This window comes from Amphiura filiformis, chromosome 12 (genome assembly GCF_039555335.1).
Source record: "Amphiura filiformis chromosome 12, Afil_fr2py, whole genome shotgun sequence".
In the NCBI taxonomy this organism is placed as follows: domain Eukaryota; kingdom Metazoa; phylum Echinodermata; class Ophiuroidea; order Amphilepidida; family Amphiuridae; genus Amphiura; species Amphiura filiformis.
In genome coordinates, this window is record NC_092639.1 from 58,336,258 (window position 1) to 58,361,072 (window position 24,815).

At 38.7% G+C, this 24,815-nt stretch overlaps 1 protein-coding gene across 1 annotated transcript; it reads left to right on the forward strand.

The window, feature by feature from the left end:
* The first annotated feature begins 94 nt into the window (after positions 1-94).
* On the forward strand, positions 95-22,040 carry LOC140166492 (calcium load-activated calcium channel-like). Its single transcript, XM_072189971.1, has 6 exons — positions 95-248; positions 8,663-8,740; positions 9,594-9,653; positions 10,843-10,957; positions 16,270-16,414; positions 18,923-22,040. Exons 1-6 carry the CDS (start codon positions 188-190, stop codon positions 19,013-19,015), a joined length of 552 nt encoding a protein of 183 aa, XP_072046072.1. The 5' UTR covers positions 95-187; the 3' UTR covers positions 19,016-22,040.
* Positions 22,041-24,815: the final 2,775 nt, after the last annotated feature.

Consider the following 24,815-nt stretch of genomic DNA (forward strand, 5'->3'; position numbering starts at 1 on the left):
ACCATAGACAAACTCTTTGTTGACATAAAAAGCACTTTTATTTCAGTACCTTAGGTGGCTTTACAGAGGTCATTTTAAAGGTCAATCGACCCCAGAATCTCTTTCTCCGATCTGCCAGCGAAGAGGCAGGACGTGTCATTGAATTCCCCGTCTTATAATTGTTTAATTTTCAAAATACTGACTCAAGATGTTTGCTGATACGATACTCATTGTGTTCATATCAGTATGCACTGCTCTTCTTTCTGAAGGTAATGATGAAATGCTTTTTAATGCGCTTATTCCGAGGGAAATTAATATTTCTGATTATGAATATGAAATCAGAATGTCACAAATGTGAATCAAGACTGCTGAATTCAGCAGTCAAGATATAATTTCAGCTCATGAGCTCGCAGTCAGAAATTCAATTAAACACAGCAAGGTTTGGGTAGGTATGAACTATATAATCAAGGAAAGAAGTTTAAACAAAAAGAAGTCAATTGTATTGTCCGTTTGGGGACTGGTTGGCAGGGTTTGATTTTAGAAAATAAAATTTCATGCACAACACTGATTTTTTCCTCAAAATGGGCTGAATAACACAAAATTTTGCATGCACAGGCAAAATTCTACATGCACAGAGCCAAAGTTACATGCATTTGTGCATGTAAAACCTAGTTCCAGTAACTGTAACTCGTCGTACCTAGAGTTACAGTTCACTCTATTATTATCTTTTCCACAAATAAGAAACATCACAATATGTGGGCTCATTTTGGGCTCTAAAGGATGCAGCTGAGGAACTCTCTCAAGGACAGTTTGGGCATGCACTGACGATTTTAATCCCATTGTATGATTGTACCAGGGTTTGGGCGTGCTTGGATGCATGATGATTTTAATCCCACTGTACTAGTCTATACTCCCAAAGTTGAGGTAATTGATCAACATTGATCTCATCTTTTGGGTGGGTTCAAAATTCCCAGGGTTGGCAAAACCTGCAATCTTCATGGGAGTAATTTACTTAGACTTAGTGCAAAAGTGGTCAAAATATTGCTCTGCAAAATGTCTTGATTTTCATGATTTGGATTTATCATATTGAGCAGCATTCTACTTGTGATGTTTCTACACTGTGTAGAGAGGGTCTACAGCATATCTGAGGTAAAACTGACAAATACAAGGTATATTTCTTGATGCTTGAAGTTTGGATTTCTTAAACGTACAGTGCATCCCTATATACCGCTGCAAGACTTCAGGTCCGTATATGTCATTATGTTTATGATAAAGACTGAAGTCTTGCTGGCAGGACTATGTAAAACCCCTCTAAATCTGTTTATTTGTTCATTTTAAATTTTTCCACATACAAATTACAATCATGACAATACAAAATTATGTCAAAAATACTACAACAATCATGTAAACTGGACATGACCAGCAGTGGCGTAGGCTGTAGCAAGGGCAAGGGGACACATGCCCTGGCCGGGCACCACCTGTGCATGGGGGTACCAAATTGTAAATTTTGACAAAAATGATTGACCAGTTCAGCAACGATTCTGCAGCTGCGGCCCCTAAAACTGTACAAGTTCACTATACAAGCGATGAAAATTGAAAGTCAAAATTTTTGCGTACATTTCACAATTGTCAGCACAAATACTGTACTAGTCATTTGCATGTTTGAAAGATCTATTTTAAGACCCAATTTTTAAAAGACATGGATTCATAACAAGAATAATTTGCACTATCTACTACATTGTAGGCTTGGACTATGTCAAATTATAAATGAAAATCTAAAACTCGTCAAAAGAAGTTTGGAAACTTTCCAAAACGGCTTTATATCAGAAATCCATATTGTTTCATATCAATACAAAAATTGTTCTTTCCTGTTAAAATGACAAACATCAAATTTGTGACATAACTTATTCCATGGTTGAGTAATTGTCTTTGAAAGACAAGGAGGTCTCAAACCAACTCTGCCATTGTCTACAATGTACGTCATTTGCATTAGTAAACATGAATAAGGAATATCACACTGTTTAGTTTCAAAGTGCTGCCAGTCTGATGTACCAGTCTTCTGGAGCTGTTGTTTTGCTTGGGTGGCTACTTCTGGGTCTATCTTCGGTCTGACGAAACTTGGCTATTAGCTTGGCGATCAAACATGTATTGCGCGAAACTCCGCTGCGGGAAAAAGTTGCCACACTTTGATTCTGAGGTACATGTATGCAGGCCTGGAAAAACTGGGTAACTCGGCGGGCGGGCGGGAATTTGGGGGGCTCGTGGGAAATCCTGGAAAAGAAATTTAAAAAATAAATAAAAAATGTTTGTTTTTTGTTTTAAAAAAAACATTTTCAAAGTTTTCGGCAACTTCGGAGAACCACAGGAGTACAGGACCTATTCTGATGCGCTAGGATCATTCACAGTTCATTTGGGGAAAAAATGGAAAAAAATTACAATTAACCCTAACACCAGTAAAAACCAGCCCTCGAATTAAGGATCTGAAGGGGCACGGCAATTTTTTTAGGGCAAGTTGATAATTGCCTTGGATTTTCACTGAAAAGGCAAGGCAGCACAGCAGTTTAAGAGGGCATCATGGCAACTGTTGAAAATTTGAGAAGGGCACCAAGGCAATTTCTCAAAAGTGAAGAAAACACACACAAACATAGATAGATAATTTTATAATGAAGGAGCAGGGCTAGGGCACCGACGGCAACTTCATTAGAGGGCACGGCAAGTGACTGCCTTGGGTAAAGGACATATTTTGAAGGCATTACGGCAGTGGGGGTGGGCACCCACGGCAAAATGCCATGGGTGCCGTGGGTTAATTCGAGGGCTGGTAAAAACCACAAAATACCACAATGAAAAATTAGGCGCATGCATGCATCCCAGGGTCTGCGATGACGCAATCACCCTAAATGTGATATGCTCACAAAATTGCTGGCCGGGCAGCAATAACCCGTGCAGCTACCGGTCCGCGATTGTGTGCTTGGCATGCGGGGTGAAAGGTTCAATCCCAGGGGTGCCAAGTCAAAAATTCTTCTTGAAAAATTCGGATCTTCTTTGACTTCCGATATCAAAAAGCATGGGTCAGTGTTAGGGTTAGGTAAGATGTATTTTTCCAGATTAGAGTGTCTTCTAACCCTAACACCAGTAAAAACCACAAAATACCACGATGAATAATTAGGCGCATGCATGCATCCCAGGGTCTGCGATGACGCAATCACCCTAAGTGTGATATGCTCACAGAATTGCTGGCTGGTAACCCGTGCAGCTACCGGTCCGCGATCGTGTGCTTGGCATGCGGGGGTCAAAGGTTCAATCTCAAAAGTGCCAAGTCAAAATTCTTCTTCTTCTTGAAAAATTTGGATCTTCTTTGGCTTCCAGTATCAAAAAGCATGGGTCAGTGTTAGGGTTAATATGCAAACCACTAACTAATGTTTGGGTCAGTCCATGTGAAATCAACCAATTTTCTGAAAAGTTCCCAGGTGACCCTCTCAGATTTTGATGAAATTCCATCAGTATTCAGAATAATCTTTTGTGGCCACAATGAACCCATACAAAAATTTGGTCTCATAGGCCATGTCGTTTTTGAGAAATGGCCCTTTGAACTTTGGCCCGGACCCCCCTTTTTGGCACGAGGAGCTTCATAAGTGTCATTGGTGATTTTTACCAACTTTGGTAGCGCATAACTTCTTGTTCGAAACAGATATAAAGCTGCAATGTTGCATTCTAGCTAACCTTATGTCAAATTTTTAGAATCTGGCTCTAAATTTCAGATATCTGCTTTCCTTTTAAAGTTATGAGCACCCAAAGTTGGTCATTTATTCAACCGCAAGTGTGATTTTGTCATTTTGGGGGTCCCCCAGCAGGGGTGTCAACTCTCACGCATTGGCCGTGAGTCTCACGCATTGGGTCACTTTCTCACGGTCTCACGCCAAGGTAGTATAATCTCACGCCTAGGTAGTAAATCTCACGCAAAAAGCTGGAAAATGAGTAAAATCTCACGCATCGTCATGAATAATTTGTTGCTCCTACCCCCCCCCCCCGCTTTTCACATTTCCGAGCATTCAAATAATCATGGTACAAAACGAACATTGGAGTCGGCAAATCCCGGTACGCCTCTGTCTCACGCCAAGCAATTCCAAAAAGTTGACAGCCCTGTCCCCCGTGCAAAAATATGTGATCATATGACTCAAATGTCATAGATACATTGTCTATGGGTACATATCTGAGCCCACAAGCAAGTTTGAGCAAATCAAACCATTAATGGAAGAATGGGCGGCATCCGAAGTTAGGTTCGGGTGAAAATTTGCTGGAGACTCAGACCCACCTCTTTCTGACCAATGGTTGACCTTGTCGACAGTTGAAACATGAATTGAAATTTACTGCCATGAAACATACGGTACTGAATAAGATCTACCTAGAAACAAAAATTCAGCTTTGGTACTCAACTCCATCATAGTTAGATGGCAGCTTGAAAATAGGGTGGAAAACCTTCTATTTCTTGTCTAAGGGTGTTGAATTCAGCAACCATGACAATAAAATCAGCAAAATTTGACCAAGTTTTTGACCAAGTGTCATATGAAATATGTTCTGGGTGTGTTTTAGAGGCTAATTAACACATCTAGAGTGGTCTGTAAAGTACGACCCAAAAATATGCACATAATTTGGCATATTTTGTTACCATGGCTGCCGAATTCAACACCCTTAGACAAGAAATAACAGGTTTTTCTCCATATTTTCAAGAGCCATCTAACTATGATGGAGTTGAGTACCAAAACTGAATTTTCACCCGAACCCAGGTTTGGATGCCGCCCAGGCGCCCACTCCTCCATTAATGGTTTGTGGGTTCAGTTTATACCCATAGTAGGCCTATGTATCTATGACGTTTGAGTCATATGATCACATATTTTTGGCACCAGGGGACCCCCAAAATGACAAAAGCACACTTGTGGTTGAATAAATGAATGAATGAATGAATAAATGACCAACTTTGGGTGCTCATAACTTTAAAAGGAAAGCAGATATCTGAAATTTAGAGCCAGATTCTGAAAATATGACACAAGATTGGCTAGAATGCAACATTGCAGCTTTATATCTGTTCAGAACAAGAAGTTATGAGCTACCAAAGTTGGTAAAATCACCAATGACACTCATGAAAAGCCAAAGAGGGGGGGGCGGTCCGGGCCAAACTTCAAACGGCCATTTCTCAAAAACGACATGGCCTGTGAGGCCAATTTTTTGTATGGGTTCATTGTGGTCACAAAATATTATTCTGATGAAAATTCATCAAAATCTGAGAGGGTCACCTGTAAGGCAGTGACTCAAGCCCGGATATTCTGGTACCCGCCCGTTTTTTCCCTACCCGGATACAAATTCCATTTACGGATTACCCGAATTAAAACTTTGAAAAAAAAAATTTAAAAAAAAAAAAAAATTAATTTTTTTTTTTTTTTTTTTTTTGTAATTTCGGTACCCGTTACCCGCCTGAAATTTACCTCGGTACCCGAATACGCTCATTACCCGATAGGTCACAGCCTTATTCACCTGGGGACCCCTGGTTGATTTGACATGGACTGACCCGTTTACCTCATCTGACATCTATAACATATTATAAATGCATGGAACAAATTTTTTTTGTAATTTTTTTCGATTTCTTTTTTTCCAAATTAACTGTGAATGATCCTAGCACTTGAGAATAGGTCCAGTGGTTCTCCAAATTCGCCAAAATCTCCAAAATATGAAAAATGGTGCACCAAATCGCGTCATTTTGGTTCTCCAAATGAGTAGCAGCGATGACGGTATGGATCGCGGTAAGCTTATAAAATACCCGGAAAAGTCAGCTTTGGAGGGGGCAGATCCCCCTCCGACACCCCCCTGACGCCGCTTACGCGCAGCAACCAATTATAGCGGGAAATATGGTTCACTAAATTATTGGCCAGTCTCAAGCTGACCAATAGCTCGAGCCTTATTCAGATCTGATAATCGAACCATGGTTGATTAGAATTTTTGTGCAAATGACCACTATGAAGAAGTGACCAGCAAGAGAGATTGACTTGCATTGATCCATCATGATGTACGGCAAACAACTTTTCATTTGTTCTTTTATTCATGCATTAAAGCACTCATTCATTCATTCAAAGCAATAAAAAAAAAAAAAAAAAAAGATGAACGCAGGCAATGGTCAGTTTCTTTGAGACCTCTGTCTTTCAAAGAAAGTTACTCAGCCGTGGAATAAGTTATCGTCACAAATGAGGTGTCATTGTTGACAGGATACTAGGAAAGAACATCGGTTTCACTGATATGAAACAATGTGGAGATAGATTTACAAAATTTCTGATATACAGCTGCTTTTGAAAGTTTCCAAACTTTTTTTGAGGAGTTTATATGAGATCATTTTAAACAATTTTCAAATTTTGGCCAATTGATGTTTGCTTGACATAATAATTACAGAACTACCCGAAGATAAAGTAGCCTCATCAAAATAACCATCTTCCAAAATGCAAATTTATACATCAACATGCGTTACATTACAAATAACAATGCCGATCTACCAAAAAAACAACAGATTATGATTCTTGCCCATTTGAAGTTAGAGTAATTAATCTGCAGCCTGTCCAGTGGCCTTTTTTTTAAAGCTATTCTTGGCTTTATCTGCAGCCTGTCCAGGGGCTTTTTTTTTTTAAAGCTTATTCTTGGCTTAGCGGCAGGCCTCAAATTTTTGGGGGACACCCATTTTCAAGCCCACTGGGAAAACACAAGGGCAGGGCACCAAGGCCAACAAGTGATGAAGAATGCCTTGAAATTGACAAAGATCTGGGGGCAGGCCAAAACTGAAAAAGAGCAGACAATGGCCTTGGTGGACTCCCTGAAATTTGAGCCCTGCTTAGCGGTGAGTGGTATTTTTCATGGAATGTATTACATGTGAGAGTTTATTAGTGAATCATTTGGTAGCATTGAAGTATTTGAACATCATCTGCCAGGTGTTGAGATTATCAAGCTCAGTGTCGCTCTGTAACATTCAAGTGAAAAGTAATAGCTAGCATTAGAATGAATGTATGTTGCCACTTGCCAGACTTGACAGCCTTGATGGTCGTTGTTGATCTATTTTGAAAATTAATTTAAGGTGATACTACACCCCCTTATAAATTTTGTGATTAATTTTGCATTTTTCTCAAAAAAGTAACTACACAGTATACACTGGTAACAATTAATATGTACATTATAGGGGCAAGGAATCCAATTACACTGAAATGTCAGTGGTTCATTATGAGGTACCGTACATTCTAGCGGTACCTCTTTTCTTATCATAAATAACTAACTAGTGTGTTATTATTTTTTGAGAAAAATGCAAAAATAGTCACAAATTTATCAAGGGGTGTAGTAGTACCACCTTAAAGTCTTAATGTTCGATCTTATAATATGAATTTGGTTAATTTTTTTCAAACCTGATTTTTTGGCATATTTGTAATGTTTACACATGTCACAACTTGCACCTAAATGGAATCAGCCAAATTTGTTGTGTTTGTAGGTAAACAGAGAAAGATCGACATAAAGTCATAATTCAAGAAATTATGACTTTATGTCCGCGAATAGAACTGCGTGTTAACGGCCAAAATTACAAGCAGTGTTTCTTTCACGCTACCTCGTTATTTCAGCTCAAAATGGACAGAAACCATTCCCGATCATTATTACTAGTATTATTTCAGCATTTTGAGTATATAATGTAGGCCTGCTAAGAATACGCGATTTTGGAGGCCAAAAAACGCACCCCGATTTCCCAAAAAACGCAAAAATCCGCGATTTCCGCCAAAAACGCAAAATCTATAAAAAAATTTTTTATGATTTTTAATTTTTTTTTTTTCATGGATTTGGAGAGTCCCTGGCCTAACATCAAGTGCTACCATCATTAAAAAAAATTTGAAAAAAAAAATAAATAAATAAATAAGAAAATAAAAAAATAAAAAAAATAAAAAATTATGCTTTTAAAAAAAATATTTTATGGATTTAGAGAGTCCCTTGACCTAGAGTGAGGCACTGCAATCATTTGTGGTTGATTTAAAAAAAATGGAAAAAAGATACAAAAAAAATTACAAGTTTGTATCCGAATGGGACCAATTTGTAACTTGTGTTCACTGCATAGTCTATTGAAGATATAAAATGCATTGGTTTTGTACACAAGTCTATATCTTAGATAGATTTTGAAGTGAACACAAGTTACAAATTGGTCCCATTTGGATACAAACTTGTAATTTTTTTGTATCTTTTTTCCAATTTTTTTTTTTTTTTAAATTTTCTTTTTAATGATGGTAGCACTTGATGTTAGGTCCAGGGACTCTCCAAATCCATGAAAAAAAAAAATTAAAACCCCCCAAAAAAAAAAAAAAAAAAAAAAAAAAAATTTTTATTTGTTTTTTTAGATTTTTTCAAAAATGTCAAAAACGCAATTTGAGCCAAAATACGCAAATTGCGGCGCAAATAACGCAATTGCGTATTCTTAGTAGCCCTAATATAATGACAAATTTAAAATTTGAAGGAAATCGTACATTAAGCCTTTAAACTAAGCAGAACTCTCCTGTACACATCTTTGTAGAAAAATTTTTAATAGCACAGCCTGAGAGGTCGCAGCTCAACTCAACCAGATTATCGGTATTTAGTTTCTTTTGTTTTTATTGCTACATTTTTGTATTTTGTTTTTAAGGCATTACTTATTTACTGGTGTACAGAACTGAGACGTACAAGAAACTGAAATCTGAAGTGGAAAAACAAAGTAAAAAGCGTAAGTAAAAGTACTGTACCGTAATGAATTATCTCAAAATTAGGTACCGTATATGGCACATGTATTGTAGGTTCAAAATATACATGAGAGGTTGGTGCAAGGACCACCCATATTTTTAGATATGTGCAATATAGAATGCAGAGTGTATATGATGCGCCCACATCAAAATATATATGCATGAAATTCAGGCAATGCGATCTGATTGAGCTAAATAAGTTGGTCATCCTCTCATTGGAATTTTAATAATTTTCGACCATATTCAATTTACATGATAAAGTTTTTTGACAATTTTGCAAAGTGAACACATTTTAATCTTTACCCAGAACAGCCAGCGCACATAAATGACAAACTTTGAAAAAAAACCACAATGCACCTGGCTGGATTCAAGTTGAAAACTTTGCTGCAGATTTTTTGGCCAAGAACGGCAGTTCTGTACATTTTGAGAGCGTGCAGAGGAGCGTAAACATGGATGTGGTGTTCTGATTGACTGATTCAATTGTCTGACAATCATAACAACAGACCAATAACTGCATATTTTATTATTTAATAATGTGCAAAGTCAACATTTAAAGCTGTGGATTGGCTGCTCTTGGTAACAAATAGAATTTGTTCATCCTATCAACCCAGACCAGAAAACTAATCATTTCAATTTTGCAAAATGGGCAATATTTTTAAAAGTGAAAATTGTATAATTTTCCTGGCATTACAACTAAATGTTGGTTGATTTCACCACATGATAAAATAGTGTGAGGTGAAATTTATGATATGTGTATACTCATTTTAAAAAAACAGGCCTATTTGGTTATTTGTTACCATAATTTATCTTAATCTTCATTATAATGTATTTTAACAGTGGAAAGATCTAAGGAGGCATTTGGAGAAAACAGCGACAAAGGACAGAAGAAAAAATTAGGTAAATATAGTTCGGGGATAATTTGATTTTTAAGTAGGGAGAAATTGACTTTGAGTGCTACTGACTGCACAACAAAGCTTTGTTACTGAATCAAAACAATTGAATCACTTCTAAGACATTCAGTATTTATTGGTTTTTAAAACTTTACATTCAGGCCTTTGGGTTTGAATCCATGGGTCATTCAGGGTCAGAATTCCAGTGAGAATCCGAGAATCGACTCTTCCAAAGAATTCTTGTAAACTTTTGTAGTTTACATAGAAGTTGATTTGCAATCTTGAATCAAATGATTCCTGCAAATTTATTCTGCAAGAATCAAGATTGATTCTCGCACTGCAAAACAAAATTCTGACCCTTACCTATTTTCAATGGCCATCCCAAAAATACACCAAATTTGACCCAAAAAAAGAGACCCAAACATTTACTGATTTTCTGTTCAAAGTTATGGTAAATTTGCCCAATTGCAGAACGTTTTGTAAATTTTGCTAAAATCCAATGGAAGATCTAATCTGTACTTCTCCAGATTTTGGAGAAAAATTTTGAAACATAATAGAGTACTGAAGTGTGACGTCATAAAATTTTCTTTTTTGCATTTCAGCATTTTCATGACCATATTTCAGTAGAACATGATGAAAAACATCCACAGTCCAAATTTGGTGGGAATGGATCATGAGGTCGAGATATGGCACGCATGAATACCTAATTAGCCCCATTGAAATCAGTGTAAATTGGCCTGGTTCATAACTGTTTGGAACCAGGCCAATTTACACTGATTTCAATGGGGCTAATTAGGTATTCATGCAGCCATATCTCGGGCCCTCATGATCCGATTCCCACCAAATTTGACTGTGGATGTTTTTCATCATGCTCCACCGACGCATGGTATTCAAAACGCTGAAATACAAAAAAAAGTGTTCTGTGACGTCATCACTTCGGTACTCGATGCCCATCCTCTAAACCAGTTTTTTGAGCAATACGACCCAATCTATGTACATGTAACAAACAGCCTGAAAGTGCACCCCATATCTGCCACATATCGCCATCTTTCCACTAATAACCCCCCTCTCAGGTTTCTCCCCTTCAATCCTATGTCTTTTTGGTTTTCCATCTGAACTGATTCTTGTTTCTTGCTTTAGTAAACTCTAAAAGCACAGGTCTCATGTCAGTTATGTGTGTATTTGTTTTTTAACAGAACGTCAGGAGGAGCGATTAAAAACCAACAGCAGAGATCTATCTCTAGTCAAGATGAAATCTATGTTTGTAATCGCATTTACATTTACATCACTCATGGGCATGTTCAATTCAATGTGAGTAATAGTATACTAACTACATTGTAATACAGTAACAGTAATCAAGTGAAATTAAAAAAAAAAAGTGTTGTGCTTCATGAATAACCATGATTGATGCAGAGGGGAGAAAATTAAGCCATGAAAGAACCCAGATTAGTATTTGGAGTGTTTCTAAGAAAAATATATTGTGGGGTGGTTTTTTGGCTCTGAGCGGAGCTTATCAGTGCCTTTGTCATGCAACTAACTAGCATTCATTTTCAGGCCACAATACGCTGTTGGTTTTTATGCTAAGGATCATTTAATGACTGATATGAAGACTTAAGTTTCGTTTCTAAGTTTGGCTAAGTTATTTTCGAATCGATTGCACTCCAGATTTTATTGAAATTCAGGCGATAAAAGTATTATTTTTGGGTGAAATAGACCAAAATAGTCACGATAATCGAGTTATATCTTGGTTCCCTGTGTGTGCTAGAGATTATTCTGGTCTGTATAATTTAAGATGCGTAATACAGACGGAAACCAATGGAGGTACATTTCTTAAGATTTAGTTCAGATCAGAAATTATTTGACTACTTCTTAACTTTTCTTCACTATTTCTTTATAATTTAAATAAAGAGATAGGTAAGGAATGTCAAAAATAGTCAAGAACATGTCTGAATCTTGAATAAATCCCGAATAAATCTGAACAAATGACTTTTCTGGGGGACTATTTGGCTTATGCAAGTGCAGTACTGAAAAGCACTGTGCCGATTTTTTTGTTAAAGGTCACGTTTTTACCGATAAGCTGCGATGCTCAACAAACTTCGTACTTTTCTATGCGGCTATTTTGAACCAATAAATCGATTAGTTTTTCTTGATTGATGACATCACCATTTCTGAACCAATCAGCAAACAGTTTTGTGTGATTGATCGATTCTTGCAGTAGTCTCCACAGCAGCCAGTTTGGTTCTGCCCTTCCACACAAACATTTTTGTGGAGGGAGCGTAACCAAACTGGCTGCATAGGAGACTAAGTTCACTGACCCACTGACCTTGCAAACTCAACCACAGAGAGCTACGGTGCATAATCGAGGTGAAAATACGCTAGTTTGTTTACCATTCTGAGCTCATGAGCTTCTGGTAAATGTCATTCAAGCATTTACTTAGCATACCATAATATTTTTTTTTATTAAATATAAAGATGTTTATTTAAGTTATTTGTAAAATTCAGCGATGGACTTAATCTAGAAGTGGTTTGATTTTAGTTGTAAACGCTGGACTCGACCGCATGACAAGTTGAACATGTGAAGTTCCAAATTCGGAAGCCATGTACTACTATTCCATGTACGTAGGTCTCACACGAACTGCTCCGAGGTTATACCATGGAATAATTGATAGGAAAAGGCACTATCTCATTAGCATGAGCTGCATTGTTATTTAAATTGCGCATTGTTATTTAAATTTGGCCTCAGCTCGATAGATGGCGCTAGTCATGGCATGCAGATTTGCGCCTGTTCGAAAGACTTTCGAACCAGTGGTAGTGTACAGGCATGTTTAATTAATGCATAAATCACCGTTCTGTATATAGGTATAAGCTGGTATATTTTATACACGATTTCTTTATACAACAATAGGGGTGATATCAAATGTATTAAGTTTATAAAATGTGACATTTACGTGCCTTTTTATTGTCTGTAGTACAAAGCTCCGACGACTGAAGCAGCTTGAAGCTATAGATGGTGCAGTGTGGCCGTCCCTGGCTGCATGTAGAATTCAATTCCAATAATATTGAATTATATCAGATTCATTTCAAGAAAACACCATTGGTCTGCTTTTGAAAAGAAATGTTAATTCCCAAAGATATATAATCGAATATCACAATGTCATTATATTATGTCAAAACAGCCGTAGATCTTAAAATGTTCAAGGACATTGGTTACGTAATTTCCACAACGGTGTTTGGTGATAGACCTATGAATAAGGGATGAAGTGGTCTTAATTTCTGATCGGTCAGATGTGGTGTAAAAGATTTTGACTTGAAATACTACTTGTATTTCATACCTTCTCGAATTTCCATCGCATTATTAGTCCTAATTTCGACATTGCTATTGTAAAAAGTCATTCTCTTCTCAAATTAGCAGACTTTCAATAAAAAACATATCTCTGGTGCCTAATGGAAATACCAGTCCGCCATTACGGGTGCAGAGGTCAGTGGTCTCAGCTCTCATAGCGGGCGACTTTCAAGCTTGGTACTCGCATTGAACAGACAAAGTTCGCATACTGAATGGCGGCTTTATTTGTCAACCGTAATTAACATGATCAAGGGGTCGAACATGAATATTCATAACCGATCAATAACTGGACTCATTTTCTACCAAGCAAACCAGCGGGATTTGTCATTGCTTTGCGTGTTTAATAGAACAACCGTGAGTTTAGTGTCACCCCCTTGGTTATACTGACTACTAGATTGTCTACTTTTGTACTTTCGTAAGTGATGAAATTGAAGAAAAAATCATGAAGTGAAATCTATCAGAAATAAACACTGATGTGATGTAGGCTAGTCCTGCTTAATCGGAGTACAGCATCCAGACCAGGCAGATCCAGATCCGAACAGAACTTACGATTGTTCGGTTGGACTGGTTCAACACACATGACACAACAGACATGTCAGGACAGAACAGTTTTGGTGTTTACAAAAAATGCAAATGATCTCAAGTCACAAAAATTTGTTATAAAATTTCATTTTTGTCTCGCCTCAGTATTTCTGTCTGTCCGGGGTGTGGATGTCCGTGTGTCCGTCTGGAGCTGTATCTGGGAAACTGTAACTAAGACCTATGCAGTACGTGGACGCTACTTGGTGGGAGGAAGGGTATCTAAGTTTGCTCCGTAATTGTATGTTTTCGGTGAAAAATAATGCAAATTAACATAGCTAATTTGCATAATTTATGCAAAAATCAGCGCAAATTGATAAAATTTCATTTCTGAACTTTGTTCAGGATGGGACTTAGTAATCACTATTTCCGTCTGTGTGTGGGGGTGGGATGTCCGAATGTTTGTCCGGAGCTGTATCTGGGGAACCGTAAGACCTCACGGGGGCGCTTACTTGGTGGGAGGAAGGGTATCCAAGTTTGCTCCGTAATTGTATGTTTTCGGTGAAAATATGCAAATTAACATAGCTAATTTGCATAATTTATGCGAATATCAGCGCAAATTGATAGCGGTGCATGGTAACGAAACCTTGTGACAGGAATGATACACACCTGCTGATCACCTGATTAGTTTTTGGCGAAAAGTATGCGCATTTAGTTAAGTTGCATAATTTAAATGCGGAACGCTTCTACAAAATGGTTGGAAATCTGAAGAAATCCGCCTTGTGAAGCTGTTTCTGGGGATCCGTAAGAATGCTAAGCCCTATGATGATGAAACGTGGTGGGGTAGCATGACCAGAGGATCTCGACCTGATTCGATTTTCAGCGCAAAATATGGTAATTACCTACCTAATTTGCATAATTTATGCATAATATGCAAAAACCTTTTTCTCGGAGACTAGGGTCGCACATTCTTCAAACTTGGTGGGCGGGTGCATCTTGACCCCAGACAGAACAAGTTTGTATTGGTTAGTGGGTGAAGGTCACTCGAGGTCATCCAGGGGTCATCTAAGGTCAAATTACTAAAACTGTCGTATGGGCATGAAACTTGGTGGGTACAGTTAACATTTAGAGTCAAATTTTCTGACGGTCATTTTGGGGTCATCCGAGGTCACTTAGGGGTCATCCGAGGTCAAATTACTAAAAACTGTCGTATGAGCATGAAATTTGATGGATACACTTAACATTATGAGTCAAAGTTTCGGAAGGTAATTTCGGGGTCATCCAAGGTCACCAAGGGGTCATCTGAGGTCAAATTACTACAAACTGTCGTATGGGCATGAAACTTGGTGGGTACAGTCAACATTTAGAGTCAAATTATCGGACGGTCATTTCGGGGTCATCCAAGGTCACCAAGGGGTCACCTGAGGTCAAATTACTAAAAACTTGTATGGGCATGAAACTTGGTGGGTACACTTAACATTTAGAGTCAAATTTTCAGACGGTTATTTTGGGGTCATCTGAGGTCACCAAGGGGTCATCTGAGGTCAAATTACTAAAACTGTTGTATGGGCATGAAACTTTGTGGGTACAGTCAACATTTAGAGTCAAATTTTTGGAAGGTCATTTCGGGGTCATCCGAGGTCACCCAGGGGTCATCTGAGGTTAAGTTACTAAAAACTCGCATGGGCATGAAACTTGGTGGGTACAGTCAACATTTCAAGCCAAATTTTTGGAATGTCATTTTGGGGTCATCCAAGGTCACTCAGGGGTCATCTGTGGTCAAATTACTAAAACCTCATGTGGATATGAAACTTATTGATGGATGTATTATGCTCTGCAAATAAGATATAGCTACCAACCAGCAAGATGTATGATTGCATGTGATCTAGCACATACAATGTATATGATTTCGCCTGTTGCACATTCGACTGCAATTACTTTCACATTCAAAAAAGCACAGAGCCACAGCGCCATTGGTGCTCTTGTTTCAATCCACCTGATAGACCCACCCTCAATTCTGCTCAAAGTCAACACAACTTACATACTAATTACAGAGTTATGTATACTGTAACGGAACATCTTATATCCATTTACAATGTTACTATGTCACTAGTCTTTGTCAAAGACGACTCGCCATCCTTTCCGAGGGGGGCGTGGCGACCAGGGAAACCGCGAAACATCAACCAGGTTTTACCATGCTATACTCCAACACATGTCGGTAGCTCGCAGGTAGTAATCAGTTTGCCGGTCTGTTACACAGACTACTATTTGACAAGTGTATTGATTTAGGAGAGGGGTCTCATCTCAACTTATTTGGAATACAAACCCATATCTTGAAGATCATACTACAAGTGACCTTATATCATTAAAATGTATCATGTAAGGCTGTACCAATTATTGAATTGGTTAAATCAGATCGATAGCGATATTAGGTGTCAGTGATAAAATTGGACCAGCTTTGAAAAGAAAACCTTACAAAATAACTTGCCAATTTTATTTGCGGTAATCCATGACTATCAGAGAGTTTAGAACCTGTTTAGGTTCCATGGGTGGAATCTAATATTGTAGATGGTGATCTATGATAATCTCTGAATACCGCGACCCGAACTGGTCACTGAAAACAGACACAGACAAGACAGTTGATGTAGGCCCGACAAGATCAAAAGAAAGATTACAAGATAACAGAGAGTAGAGAGATGTAAGAGTGATATACAATCATGAACAATATTTTAGTTTTAATTTATATATTTTTCTGTTTCAGCTTTGATGGTAGGATAGTTGCTAAGCTACCATTCCTCCCCATCTCCTGGCTTCATGGTATCTCACATCGGAATCTCCTCGGCAACGATTTCACCGACTGCTCTTTTATATTTTTATACATTTTATGCACAATGTCAATAAGACAGGTGAGTCTTTGAATGCATTGCACAATTAGATCATATCAGTAATGTGATCTCATATGAATACTTACAAAATTTATTTGTATAGGTCATAGTCAGGGTTGTAGCTAGGACATTGTTAGTGCTGGATGGCATTTGATGAAAATCTTGCATATTTGGCCAATTGTTGTCAAAATTGATGAAATTCTTGACTTATTCAACAAAATTGTGCAATTTTGGACTCGTGTGTGGTGGGCTCCAGTGCCAAAATTGCAGTTGAGTGGTAGGCTTTATAACTGCCGCCCACCACTACACTGTAGCTACAACCCTGGCCATTGTAGCAATAGGAAGAATACAATCTTAATGCAGCGAGTAAAATGTACATAAATATTGTTATGAATTCGCAGCTCCGAATCTAGCTAACCTTGTATGCCGCCCTCTTTTGATTACTTATTGTGCTGTTATCATCTTCTCTCTGTTAGACAATTGATATGCTACCCTCTATTATGTAAAGCATTGATCCCTTGTTCTCTAATTAAAACATAATGCATGTAATGCATAACATGAATATCCTGATTTGGCTGTCATAACAGTATGGTAAGGTGATCTGTAGGTCAGATTCATCTGGCATGCACAAACGGGTACTATATGGCCCCTCCTCCTGCAAACGCACTGATAGCCACATGTCAGTGAATATTTGCAGGGTTTTATATAATATTTGATCAATATTGGCTTCAATCGACCCATTGTTGCTTCCCAAATTAGTCAAATATTTAAAATTTTCCTTTCCTTATTATTCCTTCTCACAATACAATATGTGATTCGATCAAGCAAAATGAGTCTGATATCGATCAAAATCAAATTCAGTTTTCAATCTCACTACATGAGCTATTCTCAGAGCTTTATTTTGCTGAAAACCCCCATCATAATTAGACTTACGGTTCCAGACTTATGGCCATTTTAGTAGTGCTCAAAATCAATAAAATACAAAGGAAATTGAATACTATTTTTGGCTATTCCTTAAAATCAATATTCCCGACATCGGACTCATTTTGCTTGATTGCTTTACTTATGCATTTTGCATAACAAAGGAGAGGGATTAGCCTCTGAACCAGTGGCGTACCTGGGATTTTTTCCAGGGGGGGCAAGCCTCTATGGGGCGGGGGCCCAAATCCACCAAACAAAAATGAGGGTAGGTGCGGGTGGTGTGACGCACCCCCCCCCCCATCGAAGAAAGTGTACTTTCAAAGAAAAGTACACTTTCAAATATACCAAAGTCAAATGAAAAACAAAGGAAATAAGTTTAAATTTGGCAATACAGTGGCCCAAGAAAACTATGTTTTACTTTTTCAAAAACTTTTTTACTTTTTTATTACTAATTTGGTCTTAATAGAAATTAATTCTGGCCATAATTCTTGCTTATTTCCTGGTTAAAGTGCGCACGCAGCGCAAAAAATTTCCAATTTCAGAAAAGTTTAGCCCAAAATGAAGGTAAATTTTACGCAAAGGCCAGTGTTTTGGGGAACATACCTTAGGCTATTTTAGGGGCCTGGACCCGTACCCATCTGGTCTAATGGTAAATCCGGCCCTAAGTTTGAAATAGCTTTTATGGTAAATGACTAAATCGGCCAATTTTGTGTCGATACTGAAAATTTTCGGTTGGGGCATGCAATACAAGAAACATGTCGGACACAGCCTTCTTGACCACCTTTTTGACTTTTCTTTTTGGGGTGGCCCCTTTATTGTTTTATTTGTTTTAGTCCAATATACTGCTCCTATAGGTGCTTTTGTGCAATTAGCATTTCAAAAGATTTCTATTTCTTGTCTTCAGGAAGGCAAGTCAAGTATATATATTGTCGAGTATATTGATAATAATGTTATGGCACTACATATCGTATAGGCCTATAGATTCCCTCTTTCTCTTTCCCTTCTCTCCTCCTCCTTTTCTTCTCTCTCCCTCCTTTCTCTTTTTTCCCTGCACTAGGGGGCGGGGGCCCAAATAGACAATTTTTGCCAGGCTTATTGATAATAATCGTATGGTATTGCATATCGTATGGATTCCCCATCTCTTTCCCCCTCCTCTCCCTCTCCCCCTCTTTTCCCTCCTCTCCTCTCCCTCTCTCCCCTCTCTTTTCTTCTCTCTCCTTTTCCTCTTTTTCCTTGCCCTAGGGGTGGGGGCCCAAATAAGCGCTAGGGGCGGGGGGCCCAAATAGGCAATTGCCCCCGGCAGCTACGCTACTGCTCTGAACTGTATCTATTGTGATGCAATATGCCTATTACCTTGTGAGAAAGAATTTAGGTACAAATCAACATCCGGTAGAGAAACCCTTAAGGTGCGTATTAGTCAATCAAAGGATTAGGATTTTAACAGTGTTATTTGGCAACACCGAGTCATATTTTTTAATGTCCCAAATATAGTACTGTATTTTTGTTGCATCAGGACTCAGGAGTAGTAAGTTGAATGTAATTTCACTTCTGTTTTACTGTTTCTTTTCCAAATTGTATAATTTTCTGTCATTTCATTTATATTTCCAGAATATACAGAAACTTCTTGGCTTCGCACCATCAAGAGCAGCAGCCAAACAAGCAGGAGGCTTCTTTGGTCAACCACCTCAAACTAGTAAATGAAAAACTAACATTGACACATCAAAACAAGGACAAAATCTCTCACGAGTCTTCTGTTTTTATAATCCCAACTGCCCCTCAGATTACTACACAATGCCTTCATTTACAAAACATCTGAGGGATTATTCCAAATGGGAAGTTGATTTTTGCACTTGTTTTACACTTGATAATGTCGATATCACCCCTGAATGGAAGAACATAAGTAGGGCAGTAAAGTGGAACTGACAAGGTTAACCCCCTGCGCACTACCTGCCGTTCTAACATTTCCTCTGATTGGTTAATTACATGATATCTTCACTTTAATCACCAATCAGAATGGAGCTTTGCAAATAATTCACCCCAACTTTTTTGTGTGGTGAAATCATTCTAACAATGTTGCTGATTGGTCCAATTGATAATGAAAACTTCTTTTTAGCCAATCGGCAGGTTGGTCTCATGGGGTTAACAAGGGGCCAGTTAAAAAAATCTGCAATAACTGTATTACTCTTGTGGATAAAACTGACAATGAAGAGTGGAAAGGTGTATACAGTTTGTCTTTGGTTTGTAAAAGTTAGGCACCAGAAACAAATATGTTTGATCTTTGGATCAACCACAGATGCTGCTTTGATGCTTGTTATTAATGAACCGATAACTAATTAATCAGAATTAATGTTAAATTTATATTGGTCAATATCAATATAGGTAAAGATTCATATGTTATCACAATTAACAATAGTCAATTCATTGATTTCATAAATAATAAGGATTGACCAAGCATCGATGGTCGATCGAAAGATCAAACTAATTTGTTTCTATTGCCTTAGTGTACATGTTCAGAGCCCTGATTAAAAAGTTAAACTGCAATGAGAGAATAAATTTAATCTATTCAACCAGATTAACGTACCTTGGAGCAACCAACGTTGCGGCCAGTACCACTGACCTTCAGCTGGGTTGTGATGTTATACACCTTGAGACCCGATGACGCTGATGGTTCTGTCCCAGGCGTGTGAGAGGTTGTTTCTAAGTCCTCCACCACGGTTGAGGGATGGTTGTTCTGCTCGCACCCAGATGGCTTCTTTTACTCCCCGTTCATACCACCGTGCTTCGCGGTCAGAACTCTACCTCACCAAATGACGTCATCGGGTCTCAAGGTGTATAACATCACAACCCAGCTGAAGGTCAGTGGTACTGGCCGCAACGTTGGTTGCTCCAAGGTACGTTAATCTGGTTGAATAGATTAAATTTATTCTCTCATTGTATGATTCCCAGATGATTGAGAGTATTCACAATGAGTTAAACTGTAGTACTTTCTATACTTTGGTTCCCCTCAAGTTTGGTTGTAATGTAGGTGTGTATTTCAATGGTCGCAGTATATTTAACATACCCTTGTAGCAACGGTGGGCTGTTGGCATGCCTGTGGCGCACCGCAAAAAAACGTTGACGTCACTACCGAACTTAAGGTGAATCAACGTATATATAAGAAGTACTGCATTATGCAGTACTAATGTAATTTATTCATGACACTCTCTACTAGATATGTTAAGCACTTACCGATGCGAACACCTATTCCTATAAGTTTCAGCATAATGATTGACATTGAGGTGGAGCCATTATGCCCATATTAGGCTGTAGTTATGCAGATATCCTGTTCTGCGAGCGGAATAAAAAGGTTTATAGGCCTGATTACCTGGAGGGCAGCCTGTTTAAACACAGTTCACTGTTCATCGCTTAAACAGACATGACCGGTGGTACAAAGCAGGGTCATAATATTAATAACGAGAATATGGTATGTCCGTCAAATTGGTATAGGCAGTTTATAAAGAGTACCACTAGCCTGATTGAGTGCTTCTATTTCATACCCAACAGGGTCATGTCACCCTTGTGTGTTCTTTTTTCCATTGACAGATATCTTCATGGGGGGGGGGGGTGCATTTGAGGACTAATCGCCCTCAGCCTCCAGGAATTTTGAGCACTGATATCCAAAGTTTGTTTTTGTGTGTTTGTTGGTGAATGCTCACTGATGCGACCGTATTATTCTAGTTTAAATCAAAATTTGACAAGAGTTATTTGCTGTGCTAGTAACCTTTTAGTTACAGGTCGATAGTCCAAAAGGGTCATTAGTCCCAAACCTAATAACTTGGTTATAAACCCTTACCCTAACCCAAATCCTAACCATAACTCTAATTCTAACATTTATCCTAACACTAACTCTAGTGGCTGGTGCTTACCCTAGCCCATAACTTATCCCTAATACTAACATTAAATGCCCTCTTGAAGCCCTTACTATAACGCTTTTCGGACTAATAACCATTTGGACTACAGTCAGTCTACTCTGAAGTACAAAGTACCAACGCGGACGCACACATTGTGCCGACTTTGAAGGCACGCATACATGCAACAGAGACGCAGAACTACGCACTGTTAACGCGCTGTATATGCACGCGTTGTCACTTTGTCCTTCAGAGTGGACAAACTGAAGTGGGCTGTTCCTGACATTTTCATGCACATCTGGATTTCTATTGCAGCATGTGTGAAAATATCGCATATACCGTTGCATTCATAAAACAGCACATACTGTGACTCAATACTCAATGGCTTATTCCAATTGAAATCCATACACCCCCTATAGAAGACATGATCTTAATCTTCCACACATAGAATGAGAATTTCAGATGGGGGTTACCTGAATGGGTGACTCCATTTGAAATCTACAGCCCCTGTGTGGGAGATTAAGGCCATCTTCTATATGGGGTGTATGGATTTCAACTAGAATAGACCAATACTGCATCTGCAGTAAAATGCACCCATTCAAGAATATGCAATTAATGTGAATGATTTAGGATTGTTTGACTGTATCTGGTTTGTTTATATGGGGATATACAAGGGTGATGATAGAGTGACATTACCAGTTAATAACTGCCATAGATTTTGCTTTTGAAGGTGTTTGATGAAAATCAATGTACTAGTGCAGTACAAAGACAAAAGAAACCAACATTCAAGTATATGCATTGTCTGAATTAAATTATTACAATAAATATGGACGGGAATCCATACTCTGATGTGTAACATCTTTTCACTGAGTGTCTATTTCATATGAAATTGGTTTGATCATTCCAATTTAATTCAAAATCAAGGGTGAGATGAAGTGAAAGACAGGAGCGAAACCTAAAATGGCTCCAACCAGCCTGAACCAGGAGCAGAAAGAAAGGCTCCTGACCACCAAAACTTGCACCCATGAATTCAACACCTTGAAATTATTAAACGATGCCCATTTGGAACTAAACTTTCCCTTTAATCAATTACGCCTACACCCCCTCATAAATTTGTGATAATTTTGCATTTTTCTCTCAAAAGTAACCACACTCTGGTAACAAAAGTTTTATTATAGGGGCAAGGAATCCAATTACTTCACTGAAATTTCAGTGATTCGGGACAAGTGGTTCATTATTATATGCTAAGAAATGAGGTTCATTATAGCAGTACCTCTTTTCTTATCATAAATAACGTACCGGTTGCCTTGAGTCACTGAAATTCCAGTGTAGCAACTGGATTCCTTGCCCCTTAGGCTCCAGAAACAAATTTGCTTGATCTTTGGATCGACCGTCGAATGTGATGCTGCTTCGATGCTCGTTATTAATGAACTATCAAATCAGAATTAACGCTAGAAATTTATATTGGAAAATATCAATACGGGCACAAATTACTATTTTATCACAAGTATTAATAGTAAAATTGATTGATTTCATAAATAATAAAGATCGACCAAGCATCGATGGTCGATCGAAAGATCGAACTAATTTGTTTTTATTGCCTTATACAAAACTTTTGTTACCAGTGTGTTATTATATTTTTTGAGAAATATGCAAAAATAGTCACAAATTGTAGTACCACCTTAATTTTAGGTAAAAAGGTACTCGTGGCTGAGACATCCTTATTCTCATTCCTGTTCAAAATACACATAAATAAAACAAAAGGAAAACTGATTAATGCAAACAGGCTGAGAAAGCATTTTACCAGTGAGTCGGCGAACAGGCACAAGCATCCACAGGCTGAGGGTGGGATGGAGGAGGGGGTGGTGGGGATAGGGTGTGGAGGGGTAGGGTGGTAGTGAGATAGTGGGGTCAGGATAGGGTGGTGTCAGGGTGTGATGGGATAGTGGGTGGGAATGGTGGTTGTTGATAAGGGTGGGGTCAAGGTGTAGTGGGGCCGGGTGTAGTGGGGCCGGGTATAGTAGGGTGCTGGGCCAGGGTATATGTAGTTAGGGTGATGGTATGGTGGGGTAGAGTATGCTAGTGGGGTCAGGGTAGGGTGGTGTGGTGGGGTAAGGTGGTAGGGTAGGGTGTTAGTGGTTAGTGAGGTATAAGGATGTGGTGGGGTAATGGTGCCGGTTTGTTGCGGTATAAGGGTGGGGTAGGGTGTTTGTAGTTAGGCTAGTGGCGTAAGACTTGGGTCAGGATGGTGTGGTAGGGCTTGTGGGGTCAGGGTGTGGTATGGTTGTGGGGTCAGATTTTAGTGGGTGCGATAGGGTAGTGGGGTCAAGATCTGGTGGGGTAGTGGGTAAAGGGGGTGGGGTAGGGTGGAGGAGGTAGTGAGGGGGGTGGGGATAGGATGTAGTGGTGAAGAGTGGGTAGGGCGGTGGGGGTCATGCAGCCACGGCAGAACATTTTGAAATTGGGAGGGCCCGTCAGTGGCGGATGTAGAAAATGTAAATAATGGCCACAAATAATTACTGGCATGGCTTAAGCAACACAGAGGGTGTCAGCATGGAGCTATTAAAGATGGAGAAGCAATAGATTATGTAACGCATTGTTAACTTGTGCCGATTTGAAATCTGACAAGCTATTCATCGAAAGGTACCTTTTGTTTGGGACAAAGGGCTTCCGCCATTAAATCGGTAAGCTGACCCGACAGTGTATCAACGCTTTACCTAGCAGGCTACTGTCAATAAGTGATCAAACGAAAGGTGCGTGAAAGCGACTACTGGAACGAAAAGTACCTTTTGTTACCATAACACACAAGGGTGTGATTGAGTAGCTGTAAGCACAAAAGGCACACATTAGCCGCTGATGTACAGTTCGTGATCACCCCACTGACTACATTTAAATAAATTGAATGCGCTTGCTGCAGTTGCTGAATGATTACACATCAAGGCTGCCATGTCTGCATGTCTATAGTACTGTATAATGGTAATAGCTACGTATACATGTAACAAATAATAAGTATACCGGTATAGGCCTATATAAAAGTTGTTTCACAAATTGACATTTTATTTTAAGAAGGGGAATGTCATAAACAGTGGCGTACTGAAGGGGGGCAGCTCTTCTGTGAGAGGTCTTGGGAGGGGATGAGAAAGAGAGCAAGAGGAAGAAATGAAGAGAAATAAATAAATAGAAGTAAATAAATAGAAAGGTAAGAAAAATGATAGGAATGAGAGGGGACAAAAAGTAAGAGGGATGGAGAAGGGAAGGGAGATAAGAAGAGGGAGTGATACTTTAGCAAGGAAAGAATAAGTACAGAGAAAAGAAAAGAAAGGAATGACAAAATGTAGGCCTTATAATAGTTATTATAGAAACTAAACACAACCCCCCCACATAGGCCTAACACTAACAGCACTATAGGCAGCCATGCCATTCGATGATGTCAATGCCTTTATGCGTTTCATATTTTAAACGCCCAGTCAGGTGTATTTTACACCTGCCAAGCACAAGTCACCCAATTTCGAAAATTGGACGTTGAATGTACACTCTCATGAATATTGATTGGCAACATTTTCCAATATATCAGCGCTCAAATCGGACACAATAGAACAATAGACCATTCAGTG

Coding starts and splice junctions, on each gene's coding strand:
- LOC140166492 (XM_072189971.1), top strand. CDS start 188: ATGTTTGCTGATACGATACTCATTGTGTTCATATCAGTATGCACTGCT. Junction 8,741..9,593: donor GGAAAAACAAAGTAAAAAGC/GTAAGTAAAAGT, acceptor GTATTTTAACAG/TGGAAAGATCTAAGGAGGCA. Junction 16,415..18,922: donor GCACAATGTCAATAAGACAG/GTGAGTCTTTGA, acceptor TTATATTTCCAG/AATATACAGAAACTTCTTGG.